At 41.7% G+C, this 15,491-nt stretch overlaps 2 protein-coding genes across 6 annotated transcripts in view; one reads left to right on the top strand and one right to left on the bottom strand.

The window, feature by feature from the left end:
• Positions 1 to 14,764, top strand: part of PPIF (peptidylprolyl isomerase F) — a gene marked incomplete at its 5' end in the record, with an annotated part of 28,492 nt that extends 13,728 nt beyond the window's left edge. For both annotated transcript variants that reach the window (XM_083614901.1, XM_083614900.1), the window contains 5 exons: positions 2,626 to 2,656; positions 4,674 to 4,762; positions 9,043 to 9,139; positions 10,103 to 10,178; positions 12,562 to 14,764. In XM_083614901.1, the coding sequence (XP_083471027.1) occupies positions 4,754 to 4,762; positions 9,043 to 9,139; positions 10,103 to 10,178; positions 12,562 to 12,697 (318 nt within the window). In that variant the 3' untranslated portion in view covers positions 12,698 to 14,764. The remainder of the gene's footprint in view (positions 1 to 2,625; positions 2,657 to 4,673; positions 4,763 to 9,042; positions 9,140 to 10,102; positions 10,179 to 12,561) is intronic.
• Positions 1 to 15,491, bottom strand: part of LOC310762980 (uncharacterized protein) — a 67,300-nt gene that overhangs the window by 36,872 nt on the left and 14,937 nt on the right. For all 4 annotated transcript variants that reach the window (XM_083614898.1, XM_083614896.1, XM_083614897.1 and 1 more), the window contains exon 3: positions 6,155 to 6,214. In XM_083614898.1, coding sequence (XP_083471024.1) covers positions 6,155 to 6,214 — 60 coding nt within the window. The remainder of the gene's footprint in view (positions 1 to 6,154; positions 6,215 to 15,491) is intronic.

Here is a 15,491-nt window from a genome sequence, read left to right as displayed (position 1 = left end):
TAAGAGCTTGACACAGCCATAGGATGGCACCGTTTGAATTTGAGATAGTAGGGAACAAACCATGAACTCATATTTGTGTCAAGACAACTTAATCAGGAATTAATTAAGTTCAGGTTCGGGCATGTGCCCTACAAATGGGAAAGATATTTTTATTAGAATTGTGAATTCTTATCTATTCTAAAGGTGATTTTTCTGGGGGAGAGAATCCCTCCTCCAAAAGGACTGCTAGTCTGAAATGAATTCCTTTGGCGAGCTTAATTTAGTGGCTTACATTGAGAGTAAGAGAGAAAGTGATATCTGTGTAATAGAATTTGGGGGAGAACTGTATTGGACAGGCTAAAAGAAGTTGTTGAAGGTCTTTGGTCCCTCATGTATTGCTTGGAGACCTCAGGGTCCTTCTCTTTTCAGGATGTATAGCAATGATCCCACAGGTACACCAAAGAGAGATGCTATTTTCCCTCACTGACTTAACTCCACTTATTGTTGACATCACCTGGAGTCTTTGATTTAATATTCCAATAGGGATTATTGGACAACAAATCTTACATACACTAGAAACATGGTTGCAGTGTTGGTCCTAAAGAAAATGAATAGGGGAAGCAAGTAAGATGTTTTCTTTCAGACCAAATAATCTTCAAAATATTAGGCGCAAACTGCAGGACTTGAGTGTTTGTGGGAAATAGGAGTGAAGTATATGTTGTACTAGCTAGGGCCATGCTTTTATCTATCCAAGTCCCTGCTGATTTTTCAGACAAAGCAACCATTCCTATCTGAGTCAACGTGTTAACAGAAAAGAGGAGCCAAAATGATCAAAGGGATGGAGCAACTCCTCTATGAGGAAAGGTTGCGGGATTTGGGATTTTTTAAGTTTAGAGAAAAGGCAAGCAAGAGGGGACGTGATCGAAGTGTCTAAAGTTATGCATGGAGAGAGTGGCTAGAGAAAAGTTTTTCTCCATCTGACACTGGATTTCATGGGCATCCAATGTTGGGAGATTCAGGACAGATAAAAGCACGTCTTCATGCAGCAAATGGGCTGTGGAACTCGTTTTCCCACAGGTAGTGATGGCCACCAACGTGGATGGCTTTAAAAGATTAGACAAATTAATGGACAAAAGGGCTGTCACTGGCTACTAGCCATGATGGCTGTGTTCTACCTCCACAGTCAGAGGCAGCAAGGTTCCCAAATACCAGCTGCTGGGAACCAGAGGAGAGGAGAGTGCTCTTGTGTTGATGTTCTGCTCCCCAATTTCCCACAAGGATCTCTGGTTGATCACGGTGAGAACAGGATGTGGGATTAGACAAGCCTTTGGCCTGGTCCAGCAGGCTCTTCTTATGTTGTATGCCCATTATACCTTTTATGATAAGGGTAGTACAAATACTGCGGTCTGGAAATGCTTGCTCGTGATCTGATCACACTAAATTGTTCCAAGGATATTTATGGAGATGATAGGAAAAGACAAATAGGTGCAGTAACTTTTATCCAATTAATAATTTTTCTGAGATATCCTTTATTATAATGTTCAGGCTATCTCTAAGCCTGGTTGCACATGACAAGTCAAAATCACTTCCACATAAACAGGAGCAGAAGCTTTTTGAGAGCCAATTCTTTTTTACTCCATAGTATCTCTGTGCCCCAAATCCGATGTTCACAAATTTGAGGTTCCCAAAAGCACAGACGTGTTGGAAGGCAGACATGTGTGATAAAAAAAAATGTTAATAGGTTACACTTGTAGGTTGCAAGTCTGAGCAGCTCACACTTGAAGTAACTGTCTGTGATCTGATTAAGCTTATATGCACATGGAGATGGTATTGTATAAAAATTGGTTCTCCTTTGTTTTTTCCATGTACCTTTCTAGAAGATGATCTTAAATGCTTGCCAAGTCATGCATATGGGAATCTCTTGGGAAGGTTATGTGGGAGAAGCATTCCATTGTAATCTTCCTACAAGCAATTACATGCAGGATCACTTGCAAGAACCATGAGTGTTAAACCCAGTGTCATTAAATTGACGTAATGACACCCTCAGGTGATTGTGAGTAGACTCACAGATAACATCACATGATGCTAAGCAAACAGGTCACAGGCAAGGGTGTTCAGAATAAAAAAAGTTATACATTGAGCTAGGGCTGCTTCTTCTGTAATTGCAAGCATCTTTAACAACTCCTTCTCCAGTGCAATCTACAGTACTTAACTGATGAAAGGAGTAAAATTGTAAAAAAAACTGATGATGCAGTAAAATTCCATGTTGTGAAATTTCTATGCTGTGTGTGTAGATCTTCACACATGGAGATTTCTTGCCCTTTGCCCTTCCCCTTCCTTTTTAGTTTCAAACCGAAACTACTGGGGTTTTTTTTAATTATGGGCTGTTTGTAATAGGCTTTCTGAATGTGTCAGAGAATTTGGAAGTTGGTGAATGCTGGTGTAGCTCTGGTTTCTAGTAATTCTGCTGAGCTGACTAATTTTTCATAGAATCATAGAATTATAAAGTTGGTACTTGGTGCAGGTTAGATCTTTTTGCTTTTAGCTAATACTGTGGTATTTTGTTTTGTTTTTTTAAAGAATGGATTATATATTTTATATTACATTGGATAATGTGTTTTCTCTCTCTCTTTCTCCTCCAAACAGCTGAAAGCTGATGTGGTGCCAAAGACTGCAGGTAAGACAATACTTTTGCCAGTTCCTTATTGAATTTTCAGGGTTATGTAATGTTGGTAAGAAAATGAAGGAAAATTGAAATGCTTTTTCCGAAACAAAAAAAGTGTCTTAAAGTTACAGTCAACAAGGTGGTTGCAGGGAAGGAGTAGAAAGGAGATCAATTTTTTAAACTTTATTTTCCCTGTTTGTAGCACAGATCCTTTCCAGGTTTGGTTTTGTGTATTATATACTCCCAACTTTTTGGAATCCTAAAATTATGAGAATTGTTGAGCAAGCAAAGTTCATATGTTACATAAACTTGAGTTTTCACTTGTATAATTCTGTTGATTCTGCTCTGCTCCTACCCAATGTTGATCTTTTCATTTCTTGCTGTGTTTGCTTATCCACACTTGCCTTTTGCCCTGCTCTTTCCAGGCACATGTCCTCTCTTAAAAGCTCTGTGTCCAAGCTGCTTTTTGTTGTTGTTGTTCTTTTGCCCCAAGCTTTCCTTGCAAAAACCAGCTCTTTTAGCATTCAGTTGGAGCGAGTATCAATTCAAGTTTTCTGTGGATTACACTTTGTTCTGATTGAGCTTTAAAGAGAGGGTTTTCATGGGGCAAGCTCTGGAGGAAAAAAAGGGGTTGCTTGGACATGGAGCTTTAAAGGAACATTATCTGTATGAACATGCACTCACGTCCTTGTTTCATAGAAACTCATGACGTGACCAAGGCTACAATCCTATATCCACTTTTCCTGGGAGTAAACCTCACTGGACTCAATGGGATTTAATTTCTGAGTAGACATGTGTAGGATTGTTTTAAATCAAGTTCATGTAGACCTACCGGTACATGTTTAATTGAGCAGCTGTAATTGTGAGCCCTAGTTTCTCATCATTCTGTGAGTCTGTGTGCCCATCATCACTTCATTGCTGTTGATTTTTAGCTGTGCAAAAATACATTAAGATGATAAGCTTGTGCAAATATTGGGCCAAATCCAGCATCTTTTTATATTTGAATCCTGCACATGCAAGAGTTTCCTGCGCACAATGGAGAGTGTCAGTGTGCTTGCATAATTTTCCCTCTTGCAGAAGACAAATAATCCCTAAATCATAGCAACTATAAATTTTTTAGAGGCAAGTAAGAATTTCCAAGAAGGGTAATTACAGCCCAGCTGTATAGTGCCTATGTATTGGCACTATTGGCAAGTATATTTAAGAATAAGCAACAATACTGTGATCAAGAGCTTCATGGTATGCCTAAAATATTACCACCAAATGCACTAGGATTCTGCTGACAACTCATTGTTGTCTGCAGTCCTTCATTCTTCATGGGATGCCTTGGTCCTGACCCTTCTAGAATTGCCTTAGTGTATGGTGCAGGAAGTGTCTGTGCAAGAGGGATGGAACAGGGTGCCGTGGGCATCCTTTTAGGCCTGAGTGCCAAGGTGCAGCATTGCACCCCAAAACCTGTTTCCCCCTCAGGTAGTAAGCCTGTTTCTGAGTTGGGGTCTACAGTTGGGGATTGACATGATGGAATGCATATGGAAAACTAGTGCCCTGGAGAGAAGCGTTACCTGGAATAACCTTTTCTCCCTGATTTTCTGTGTACATTCAGACATGTCGGCCTCCCACCACAACCTGAAGCAGTATAGTCCAGACATGAGTTTGCCACCTTTCCTTAGGTTCTCCATTGAAGCTGAAGCTCCGTTGAAGCTTGCGAAATTGCACAGAGTTGATGTCAGCTATTTGCATGCCTAAAATGTCAAGGCCCTTTTGCCCTTACAGATTTCAGGTATGCAAATCTCAGCAACCAGGAGTGGCAGGAGGAGGTTTATAGTAAATGTAGGAATCATTGCACACACCCCTGGTATAACCCCCCCCCAAATCTTTCTAAAAATCTGTTCAGAATATTGCATTGAAGCACGCTCTATGTTGGATGGATTGTGTTTTCATTGCTTGTATAGCTGTACAAAGTGTTTTGCCATGGTTGTCAAGCTTCCTTGTTAGTAACAATGCTGCCTTTTCCCCTTTCCATCCCCAGAAAATTTTAGAGCGCTGTGCACTGGAGAAAAGGGCTTCGGATACAAAGGATCCACCTTTCACCGAGTGATTCCTTCTTTCATGTGCCAGGTAATTAAACTGGAGGTTTCTACTAAGCCACTTGAAGTTTTGAAAGAGCAGCTGAGGTGTAATTGGAAGAAATGCAATTTCCAGGAAAAGCCTTTGCTGCAGCACTGGAAAGTTCTTGCATTGTATCCCTGTGTTCAGCAGCAGTAGCAGCTGTCAAGTTGCCATGTAATAATCTTGTGAATTCTCAGGAAGTCAGTATACCTGGGTGGCGGAGCTAGCATCTTACAGGAGGCAAACTGACAGCTTCTGCGGGTAAACTCTTTCAGCCAGCTGTGGAGAGTTGTCTGTCTTAGGAGTTCAGCTCTATAAGAAGGGATCCACTTTGCATGTTCATGGATAACCTGCTTGCTAAATCATTCACAGACTTATCTGAATCAGGGTCAGGATTTAATATGTAGAAGGTCCTTTATGGCAATCTGCTGAAAGTAAGTCCAGGCAGACAGACGTGCGAATCAAAATAAAAGGGAGGTGGAAAACGGGCTGAGTGTTACTTTGTCAACCACTGGCTAAACCAGGACTTAAAGGAAAATCACTGCTCAAAGTGCTGTCCTCCAGCCACCAGGCACAATCAAATAAACAGGCATGACACCTTCATTTCCCAAGGAATGAAATGAATTACTTCCTTTTGTTTTCTGTCGTGTCCTTTCTCCAAGGACCTCTGGGTGGTGGAGCAAATAGCAGTGAATTTCACTAGGGCGAAGAGCGGACTTTAAAAGCTGCAATTTACAGTGAAGTCTGGAAGCTGTAATTGGTGTAGTTAAAATTAAGTTGAAGAGATAGGCAGATCCCAATATTTCCCTTTCCTGTGTTTACCTCCACGATTTCTATACTCACGATTTCTATACTCCACAAGCAGTTTAAGCAATGTTTGGGGATAGGGTGCTGTTTGTTAACTACATCTCTGGTGCAGTGTTTTCTGCCAATATGTGGCATTTCAAATGCAGGAAACGGGTATATCAGAGTATTATTTCAACACTGCATCTGAAAAGACTTACACATCTAGAAAGTTGGTACTGTGGATGTTTAGAAAATCATTGTTTAATATGAATAAATAACAGGTGTTGCCCAGTTTGCTTGGGGGAGCCTTATGAAAACAATCCTAGTCTGTTTTACCTCTGCTAAAACAAATGGCTGTCTCACTAAAGGGGCTTCGTTAGGAAAAGGCCTGACTGTTTGTGTGGAATTGTAATGAGCTTTGGTAGGAGAAAAACCAGCAAGTATATCTTTTGTTCTTGATCTCTGACATCATAATCTTCATTAGTGTTTGCATTAATAGAATAAATATTTGAAAGAGAAATATCACAGGTGTCTTTTAACTACACCAAACCTGGAAAGAGTATACATTTTTGTTGTATAATTGCAGTTAAATTAGCTAGTCAGCAAACTGTTTACCTTGTAGCATGTGTGAGGTGGCAGTTCCTTCTAATTTGGATGCAGATGTGTCCCAAATTTCTGTAAATAAGGCACAAAGGATTTTAGTTACACCCAGAATGGTGGAAAACCTGTGAACCTCCAAATCTTCTTGGACCTTCCATCAGCCTCAGTCAGCATGGCCAATGGTTAGGGATGATAGGGGTTGCAGTTCAACAACAGAAGGAGGCACCAGTTTCCCCACTATATATCCTAGATTTAAAGAAAGGAGACAAAGTTAAATCTGAGTATCTTCTTTGCTGTGGCCTAGAGAATTGTGGTTTTTCCTCTTGCACATAGTGGGTGCATTTCAACTATGTATGTAGCCAAATGCTTTTGAATGCATTTGAGATGAAAGCCCTTAAAATAATTACATTCTTGGAAACCAAACATTCTGCAAAGAAGCAAGACTGTGTTCCTGTTCTACTCAAGCCTTAAACCTTTCTCCCCTCCTTTTTTTTGGAATAATGTTGCCTTCTTCCACAGCTGCGTACTTTTTCTTCCTCATCTAAGGCAGCATAGGACTGACAGTGGTGACTGGTTAGGGTTAGGGACAAATATTTAAGCTGTTTAATGATGGGCTGCCACCAAAGTGTCTATTTTCCTTGTTTGCAGGACATGATGTTGAAGGGAAAGAATAGTTCTTACATGCAAATAGTCTTCCTTCATAGTGTTGAAATCAGAAGGAATATTTGTCAGTAGGTGCTTGTGTCACAGTAGCTATGACAAGCTTCTTCCTAACTCCTGCCTCTTATCTCTTTCCCACAGATTCTTAGGAGTAATATTTTGAGTCTATGATGTAAAGTTCTCCAAGCAGGCACCTGATCTTAAGCCTCTCTTAAGATTGTGGCATTCATCTTCTAAACTCGTAGTAGGAATGCCTGCCACTTCATAACTAAAATGTGAAGTCACTGTGACGTAGCTAATTGGCAAAATTAGAGGTACTGAACCTTGACAATTTAAATGCTCCTAAATTATAGGGTGTGCTTTCACACTTGTTCAGGTATAACCAAGGGTATTGATGTAATTATTTCCCAGTTCCTTCCAAGTATAACCCACTGTTAATCATCTTAGGAACCCTTTTTCCTCTAAATGAAAGTGTACTAGTTTTTCATTGGGGCATGACGGCAGCAACCCTGTGACAACAAACCAAGCATGCTGTCAGGGAATCAGGAGCAGGAGCACTGGGGAGAGAGGATTGGGAGAGCGAAGGGGAAGAATCCGAGGGCAGCGTAGGGGAGTATGACAGTGGCCCGAGAGATTCCATGAGCTTCTCCAGCGAATCAGAAGATTCCCAGAAGGGGGCGCCGATGGTCAGGGCAAGGGGGGTCCCAGGGGGGACGCACCAGAAACAAGGAGCCAGAGGGGAACCCCAAAGCAGCAGTGGAGGATCAGGACCAGTTTCCCCACCAGAGCGTAGTGGGGGGGAGGAGTCACATGTGTCAGGAGCAGTGTCTCCTCCAGAGAGGGAGTCAGGGCTGACCACACCTCCAACGGAGGGGAGGTCAGTTGCAGCTAGCCCCCCCGATGGGGGAAGCAGTGACAGCAGCAGTGGAACGGTCAGGAGGAAAGCTGCTGGCTGGGCGCGCGCGCCAAGTTCAAATGTGCAGGCGCGCGGAACAGCAGGAGACCCGGATGGGGAACCAGCTCCTAAAGCCCGCCGGAGGGAGGGAGAAGGCTCAGGGGAATCAGCGGGAGAAGAGGCTAGAAAGGGCGGAACCCCGGCGGGCAGGCGGACCCAGAGGAGGAAGGAGCAGCGGAGAAGGTGGAGCAAGGCTAGACTATTAAATTGGTGTCAAGGGGGAGGAGACTCAGACGGAGCATCAGTGGTCTGAGACTTTGGACGTGGGGCTGCGCGCTGCGGCTCTGGAAGTGAAACTGAACTTCAATAAAGACTTTTATACTTAACAACGAAGCAGCGTTGGTCCTTAGTGAGCTGGGACCTAGGGTAGCCCTGACACATGCGATTTTTCAGTAGCAGTTTTTGATCTTTCCTGGGGTGCAAAGTTGTTGTTGTTGTGTGATGCTCCAAAGTCCTTGTAGGTGCATTAATCTAGGCCAGCGTTTCCCAACCTGTTGCCTTCCAGGTGATGTTAGAGTACAGTTCCCATCACCCCCCAACCAGCTTGGCCAATGGTCAGGAATGATGACAGCTAGGGCTGGATGATGTTGGATTTTCAACATCGCAGTGTATTGCGAGCCAGACGTCACGGTGTGGCAATAAACTGTGATGATGAAAAAAAGCTGCATTGGCCCCAGCCAGCAAGGTGCTGGGTGAAACTGCCACAGCTGAGCCCCATGAGCTCCTGCCCCCAGCGGAGCCAACCCTGAGTCCCCCTGGGAAGGGCAGGCTTCGCACTTCCCAACTGAGCAGCCGTGATCCTGCTCCTCGCATGCAAGCAGGAGTGGGGTTTGGGGCTCTTTTAGCTGGGGGCACTTTAACAGAGCCCCCATCCCATCGCCTCCTCTTCCTGTTGGAGCAGGTGGGAGGCAAAGGGTAGAGGTTTGCTTAGTGCAGGCATAGGCAAACTCGCCCTCCAGATGTTTTGGGACTACAACTCCCATCATCCCTTGCTAACAGGACCAGTGGTCAGGGATGATGGGAGTTGTAATCCCAAAACATCTGGAGGGCTGAGTTTGCCTATGCCTGGCTTAGTGAGTCCAAGGCTGAAGTGAGATTTGAAGTGTGAATTCACCTCATTTGTAGGTCATTCTCCTAACCATCCTGCGGCGCTAGCAACTCTGATGTTTAAAACCACTTTAAATACAGTATTTTGTATTGTATGTACTATCTGGCCATAAGTTAGTCAGCTAGAACAGGCATATGTTGTTATGTGTATGTACTTTGACAAAACTTGTATCCCTTCCAGGGTGGCGACTTTACAAATCACAACGGAACAGGTGGCAAATCAATATATGGTAGTCGGTTTCCTGATGAAAACTTCACCCTTAAACATATCGGACCAGGTAAGCAAAGTTTCCCTTCTTACATATTTTTTTTGCATGTTCCATTTGCAGAAAGGGATGGTGGAGGTAGGGCAGGCCTACACTTGAATTTCCAAGCCTATGTTGAAGTTGTTGATTGTATGGTAAGCTCATGAGCCAGAAGACCAGCTTCTGAGAATGACTAGGGCATTTCTGGGCCTCACGCCAATGTCTGAAGCAGATTATGGAAATCTGATAAAGATTTATTTGCATTGGTATTGTTAAGTCTCAAGTTCTAGGACAGAGCTTTTAAACAAGCATAATTAAAATGCCATATTATAGCCAGGTAGTGGTAATTTGAAACTGTTGTCAGTTATTAGTTGTGTTGAAATTGACAGCCACGATCTTCTGAAAGCTCAAAACTGCATGAGTTTGTTCCTCATGTTCAATAGCGAAAGAAAGAGATGGCACAGGGCAATATTCATATGTTCCCTTCATCCTCAGAATTACCCTATCAAAAAGTAGTAGTTAAGTTGCAGTTCTGTCTCAGATAGGCTATTCTGTGTTGGATATGCTATTCATCCTTTTAACATCTACATTGTTTAATTAGAATAGGCTGTGTGTGTGGTGTTGCCATTTGCCAAGCTGAGCTTAGGATTTGTTTGTCAAAAAGCAATAGTCAGCCTGTTTATAGACAAGTGAGAAGAGGTAACCTTGGATTCCTGGCAAAGGGGATAGAATTAATTGGTCCCTCTTGCGGAAATTCTTTCATAAACCAGAGCCAGTGTCTGATTCTTCCAGTACAATATCAGATCTTTTTACTGCATGCTTACAATGGCATGTTTTGTGAACTCTCGGTGGAATAGCATTCTCTTGTTTTTTTCAAATGCAGGACCTAAAACAAAGAGGAGGCTTCATGCAGAAACTCCTTGAATGGCCTGTTAGGTTTTTTTGTTCTGTGTTCTTGTACAGTGATGTTACATTGCTGTCTTGATGTTGTTGCAGGTGTTCTCTCAATGGCCAACGCTGGACCCAACACTAACGGATCTCAGTTCTTCATTTGCACAGCTAAAACTGATTGGTAAGCATTCTGCAAACACACATGCGGAAGGGCTTGTTTTTGTAACTAGGCTTTCTCAAAGCTTGGCAAATTGCAAATGTTTGTGTTCCTTGCTAAGGAGCATGATGGAAGCAAATGGAATTGTATAGGATGTGAAAATGCCCTATAGGAGCTTTATACATTTTTAATAAGCAGTTAAGCCATTGCTTTAGAGGGAAGTGAGAGGCAGATGAGGATCATCAACCTGGGAAGGTAGCCTGTCTAGGAGAAGGAAACCTGATCCTAAACCACCTCTGCCTTGTGGGATATCTTTGGGAGAAGAAAAGGCTAAGTAGCAAATCCTACATAAATCCAAAGTGGAGTCCCTAAGACAGTTGAATGGCGCCTTGTACGCTTCCTTCTGGCAACTTCTGCAGCCAAGCTGGTGCCAAATGTATTGCTCTGCTTTCCTTTGAACCACATCGGTGAGGCCAAGAGGGGGTTTTTGTTGTTTGGGCAGCCTAGGACCCCCAGACACACTGCCCAGGCTTGTGCCCCAGGAAAGGACACTGCTATTGCAGTGGTTTGACTTCACTCCCAGCAACACACTCGATTATTTCTCGAGACATACTGATGCCAACAACGACAAAAGCTGTTGCACTGGCTCTGGCTAATTTCCATTTAGAAGTGAGCTCCTCAAGTGCTTCCTGTAAGCTCTGGTTTTAAATTAGAATATCTTAAACAGTACAGGATTAGATTTTTTTAAACGTAAAGTAGAACTCTTCTGTTAATTGTCAATAATGGTTCCATTCAGAAAGAGGGTGATGCCATTGTTATGCAAAAGCAGATGAGGAAAAAAGCCATAAAAAGCCAGTATAAAGGCTACAAAGGAGACGTGTGGGTTAGAAAACATTCACCCCAATCCCTAGAAAGCTCCATTTCTGCCTATAAACGTTTTGGTGCACCTGTAATAGGAATAGCAAATATATACTTGTATAACAACATACTGAGAAGAGTCAGATAAGTACAAGCCTCAGCACTGTTATTTAATTCTGCCAACGAGTAGATAGCATTGCTGTCTCCCATACGTAACTTTCCTACATGCCTAATGCATATTTGGAGGAAAACAGGCAGAGCACTGCATCATGTTTTCCTGCCTGCTAGTCAAACACTTAATGAGCACAAAGTCACTCCTATCGTCACATGTGGTGAATCAACGCAATATGCAAGTCAGAGAGTGCTAGAGGGCTAGAGTGACTTTGACTAACACACATCCCATAATGAGTATATAAGAATGAAAATGCCTTGAGTTGCTTGCTGGCGTTTGGTAGCTTTAGCACATGTCAGGTTCTGAGCCTTAACTGTTTGGTTGATTAGGCTAAATGCCATATTTGGGATTTGACAGGAGACCTCTGGTATTTTACCTGCTCTCCTAAGGGCTGGGTCAAATAACTTTGCACTGAATATGCAGACTTTAAATCGTGTCTCACACTATCCATCAGCCTGTGTCAGTGCAAAAAACATTTGTGTAGAAGCCCAGTGCCCTCTTTTCACGGTCCAGTTCTCACAGAACATTCTAGAGTTAAAGCTACCTTGTCCAAGTTTCTGTGATGCTCCAGCCTATCCACGGCCACTTTAAATTTAGTTTTGAAATAGTACATCTCTCCAAAGAAATGTATTCATGGGAAAAAGCATGTCGTCTTTCCTAGCCCACCCAATTTTAAGCCTTTGACTGAGAGTGTCTGGGTATCTTTTAGTCTGAGAAAAGTCTTGCACCACCACCCCAGAAAGAAGTGGAGTAGAGCTTCGCAAAGATTGTTGGATCAGAAGCTGAGATAGAGCCCATTTGGACTACCCTGAACTCAGAACTATTGAACTGTCTGAGTGCTACACCAGTACGGTTGAGCTACAGGTTGTCCACGCATCCATCTGCTCAGAAATGCCATCTCTAGGCTCAAGAGCCCTCACAGAGGCATAGTGGTGGCCATATCTGTCAATTTTTATGCCACATCAAAACAGTGTCAAAATCACTTCAAGTTTATGGTTTGTAATTCTAGCTTGCTTAGATCCAGGTTTCCCAAACTTGGGTCTCCAGCTGTTTTGGGACTACAATTCCCATCATCCCTGATCACTGGTCCTGCTAGCTAGGGATGATGGGAGTTGTAGTCCAAAAACAGCTGGAGACCCAAGTTTGGGAATCCCTGGATTAGATGTTAACAGCAGTGGCTTCTCAATGCCAAGCTGATTGCTAAGCTTCCTCCTGGTTTGGTGTGATTATTTCTTTTTAAGTGTTTCTGGCATAGAATAAAACCTTTTCAGTAAGAAGAAAATTATCCCATGTTTCAAGTCAACTCATTCTAGATTCCTTCCCATTCATACTGCTATTTTCTTTTGCCGTTGCACATTATTCCTGTTTGTATTGCAGGCTGGATGGGAAGCATGTTGTGTTTGGCCACGTGAAGGAAGGGATGGAGATTGTGAAAAAAATCGAGAGCCTTGGCTCCAAAAGCGGGAAGCCTTCAAAGAAGATTGTCATCACTGACTGTGGCGAGCTGAAATAAGTCAAGATGTGGGAGCCTCTGGCAAATCATTGATGCAAAACAAGGAATTTGCGTGAATTATTACTTGCACATTTCTCATCTGGATCAGACTTTTTACCGATAAGGATACTAACTCCTTGCTGAGCCATGATCAAGGACAATAGAAGTATATGAAGAATTTCAGTTTGGAAAATTCGTTTGATCTCACATGACCATATTCTGTTTTTTTGTTTTGTTTTTAAATTGTACTACTTTTTATTTAAGTGTTACACTGAAGGTTCTCTTCAGTGCTTTATAATGGAAAATACATGAACAATGGCTGCTAGCAAAGGTCTGCTAAAAATCCTCTGAAGTAGTTTATAATCTGAGCTGGGCATCTTATAAGATTCTTAGAGTGGGGAGTAACTAAGTTTCTTACAATTTAAAGATTATCCTGTGGTCTGGTTGAACTTGAACTCTCCTATTTCAAATGAATGTATTAATGTATGATCTCCAGCATCTGTGGAACAGCCATCAGAATATGGGTAGCTAAATGATTAACTGATGTGACAGGAGTTCAGCTGATTGATCAAGGTAACTTAATGAACAGTACTCTCTCCCCTCCCCTACTGAGAAAATACAACAGAAGGTGCTAAAGATCCATTTTATGCAAGGGTACACCAGTACTTGAAGTACGTGGAATCGGTGGATTTCCTACTTCTAAATTTCTTCCAGTCTTGGACCATCTAGAGCTTTTAACAAAGGGCAGAATTAACTAATAACTACTTCGACTGCTTAGAATGTAATGCTTGTGACATGCTACTGTTAGGATTTGAATCTGGGAGCATGTTACCAGATCAGCCAGACATTCTGAAAGGAAATAGCCATACCTACATGACATGCAACTGTGAACTTTTTAAATGGAGCATGGGAAGGTCTTTCTTATAATGATTTATTATTGTTATTATTTAGTCTTTCTCTACTGTGATGGATCCACTGTGATAGCATCTCACTGTGTTCCAAATATAGTAGGTCTGATTTATATAAGAGCTGGTATTAAATACGATTTTTTTGTGCTTTGACTTAAAACCAGAGTAAGTAGCTGAGAGAGGCTATGGAGATTGATAGAATCACGCAAGGAGGGAAAAGTTGAAGCAGTGGATTATTTTTCCCACTTAACTTGCTTCAGTCTCCACTTGAGTTACAGGACTGGAAGGTTCAGCTGAAGCAAGCTGAATTTAGGAAGAAATACTGAAACGATAAGGAGGCCCTTTGGTCCATATTCTGGATATATCTACACTAACACCATTTTAAATCATAAGTCTCCCTTACTGCACCGTCAAATAATTTTTGATGTTGGGTGAGTGTTTCTCATCCCCATCACAGATCCTACAAATTCCTATGGCACCCTGTGGGAAGGGGGGATGTTAAACAAATTTCTGTGGTGTAGGTGTATCCTAAATCACAGGAAAAGTGACCCACATAATTGGTAGCATTGTCACTTTCTCTCAGGTGTGTTCAAAATTCACTGCAGGCCAGCAGTGATGAACTTTGGATCACAGGTACAGAGCAAGGAAGGATGGCTGAAACATCCTGAGATTCCCTGTGCTTGCACATGACTCTGAAATGGCCTGCTGAAACAAGCTGATAAGTGTGTTCTTGGAGCTGGCTCCTGCTTGTGGATAGCACATGGCTTCTGTTGAGGGGAAAATGAAACGGGGAACCTTGCATGGCTCTTTTTAACCAGATCTACCTTTTTAATTTTTAAGTTCATTATAGTGGATGGCTATTGGGAGCTGAATCTGAGCATTTGGTAAAGTAACTATATAAAATGTGAATACCCTTCTATGATGTGAGTGTTTTTCCCATAGCAGGTAGTATCTCTGCAGGTTGAAAATACTATATTTGCACTAGGCTCGTGCATGCAGTGAAAGGTTAATTTAAAAACAAATAGGATACCTCCGGTCAATTGTTCTTGCATTCTTTGAAGTATATTTGAAATGCTAGCAATCTTAACTTGTTTGGCTTAGGTCGAGCATCAATAATTGGTATTTTTGTTACATGTTCGTTTTTGTATGTGTAAGGTCATTAAATACCTTTTTGTAAAAAGTGATGGTCAGTTTCTTTTCTATTTTTTTTAAAATAATATTTATTAAAGTTTCAAAAAAGTTACAAGAGTTACAAAAATGAAATAATGAAAAAAGAAAAAAGAAACAAAAAATACAAAATACAGAAAAATAGAAACAATTAAAAACAAATCAGTCTTTCCATGTCTTGTCTTTCATTTACTTATTTCCCTGACCTCCTCACACCTCCCTTTTTTGTATTCTAGTTCAATAGTTGTTTCAGCAAATCCTTACCATTTTTGCTTTTATCTTAATAATTTATCTTAATATATTGTAACTTTACATTCTCACCTGTTAACAATCCATTTTTACATACCCCTTTGTAGCATTACTGCTAAAACCACATAACTTCATTCCAGCATCCTTCTAACATTCCTTAATTTTACAGTGTTTCTGTAAATAGTCTTTAAATTTCTTCCAATCTTCTTCTACCGACTCTTCTCCCTGGTCTCGGATTCTGCCAGTCATTTCCGCCAGTCCCATATAGTCCATCACTTTCATCTGCCATTCTTCCAGGGTGGGTAAATCTTATGTCTTCCAGTACTTTGCGATGAGTATTCTTGCTGCTGCTGTTGCATACATGAAGAAAGTTCTATCCTTCTTTGGCGCCAGTTGGCCAACCATACCCAGGAGAAAGGCCTCTGGTTTCTTCAAAAAGGTATATTTAAATACCTTTTTCATTTCATTATAGATCATCTCCCAGAAAGCCT

Source organism: Podarcis filfolensis, assembly GCF_964270895.1.
Source record: "Podarcis filfolensis genome assembly, chromosome: 5".
In the NCBI taxonomy this organism is placed as follows: domain Eukaryota; kingdom Metazoa; phylum Chordata; class Lepidosauria; order Squamata; family Lacertidae; genus Podarcis; species Podarcis filfolensis.
The sequence above is the reverse complement of the archived record's forward strand: the minus strand, read 5'-3'. Positions and strand labels throughout refer to the sequence as shown.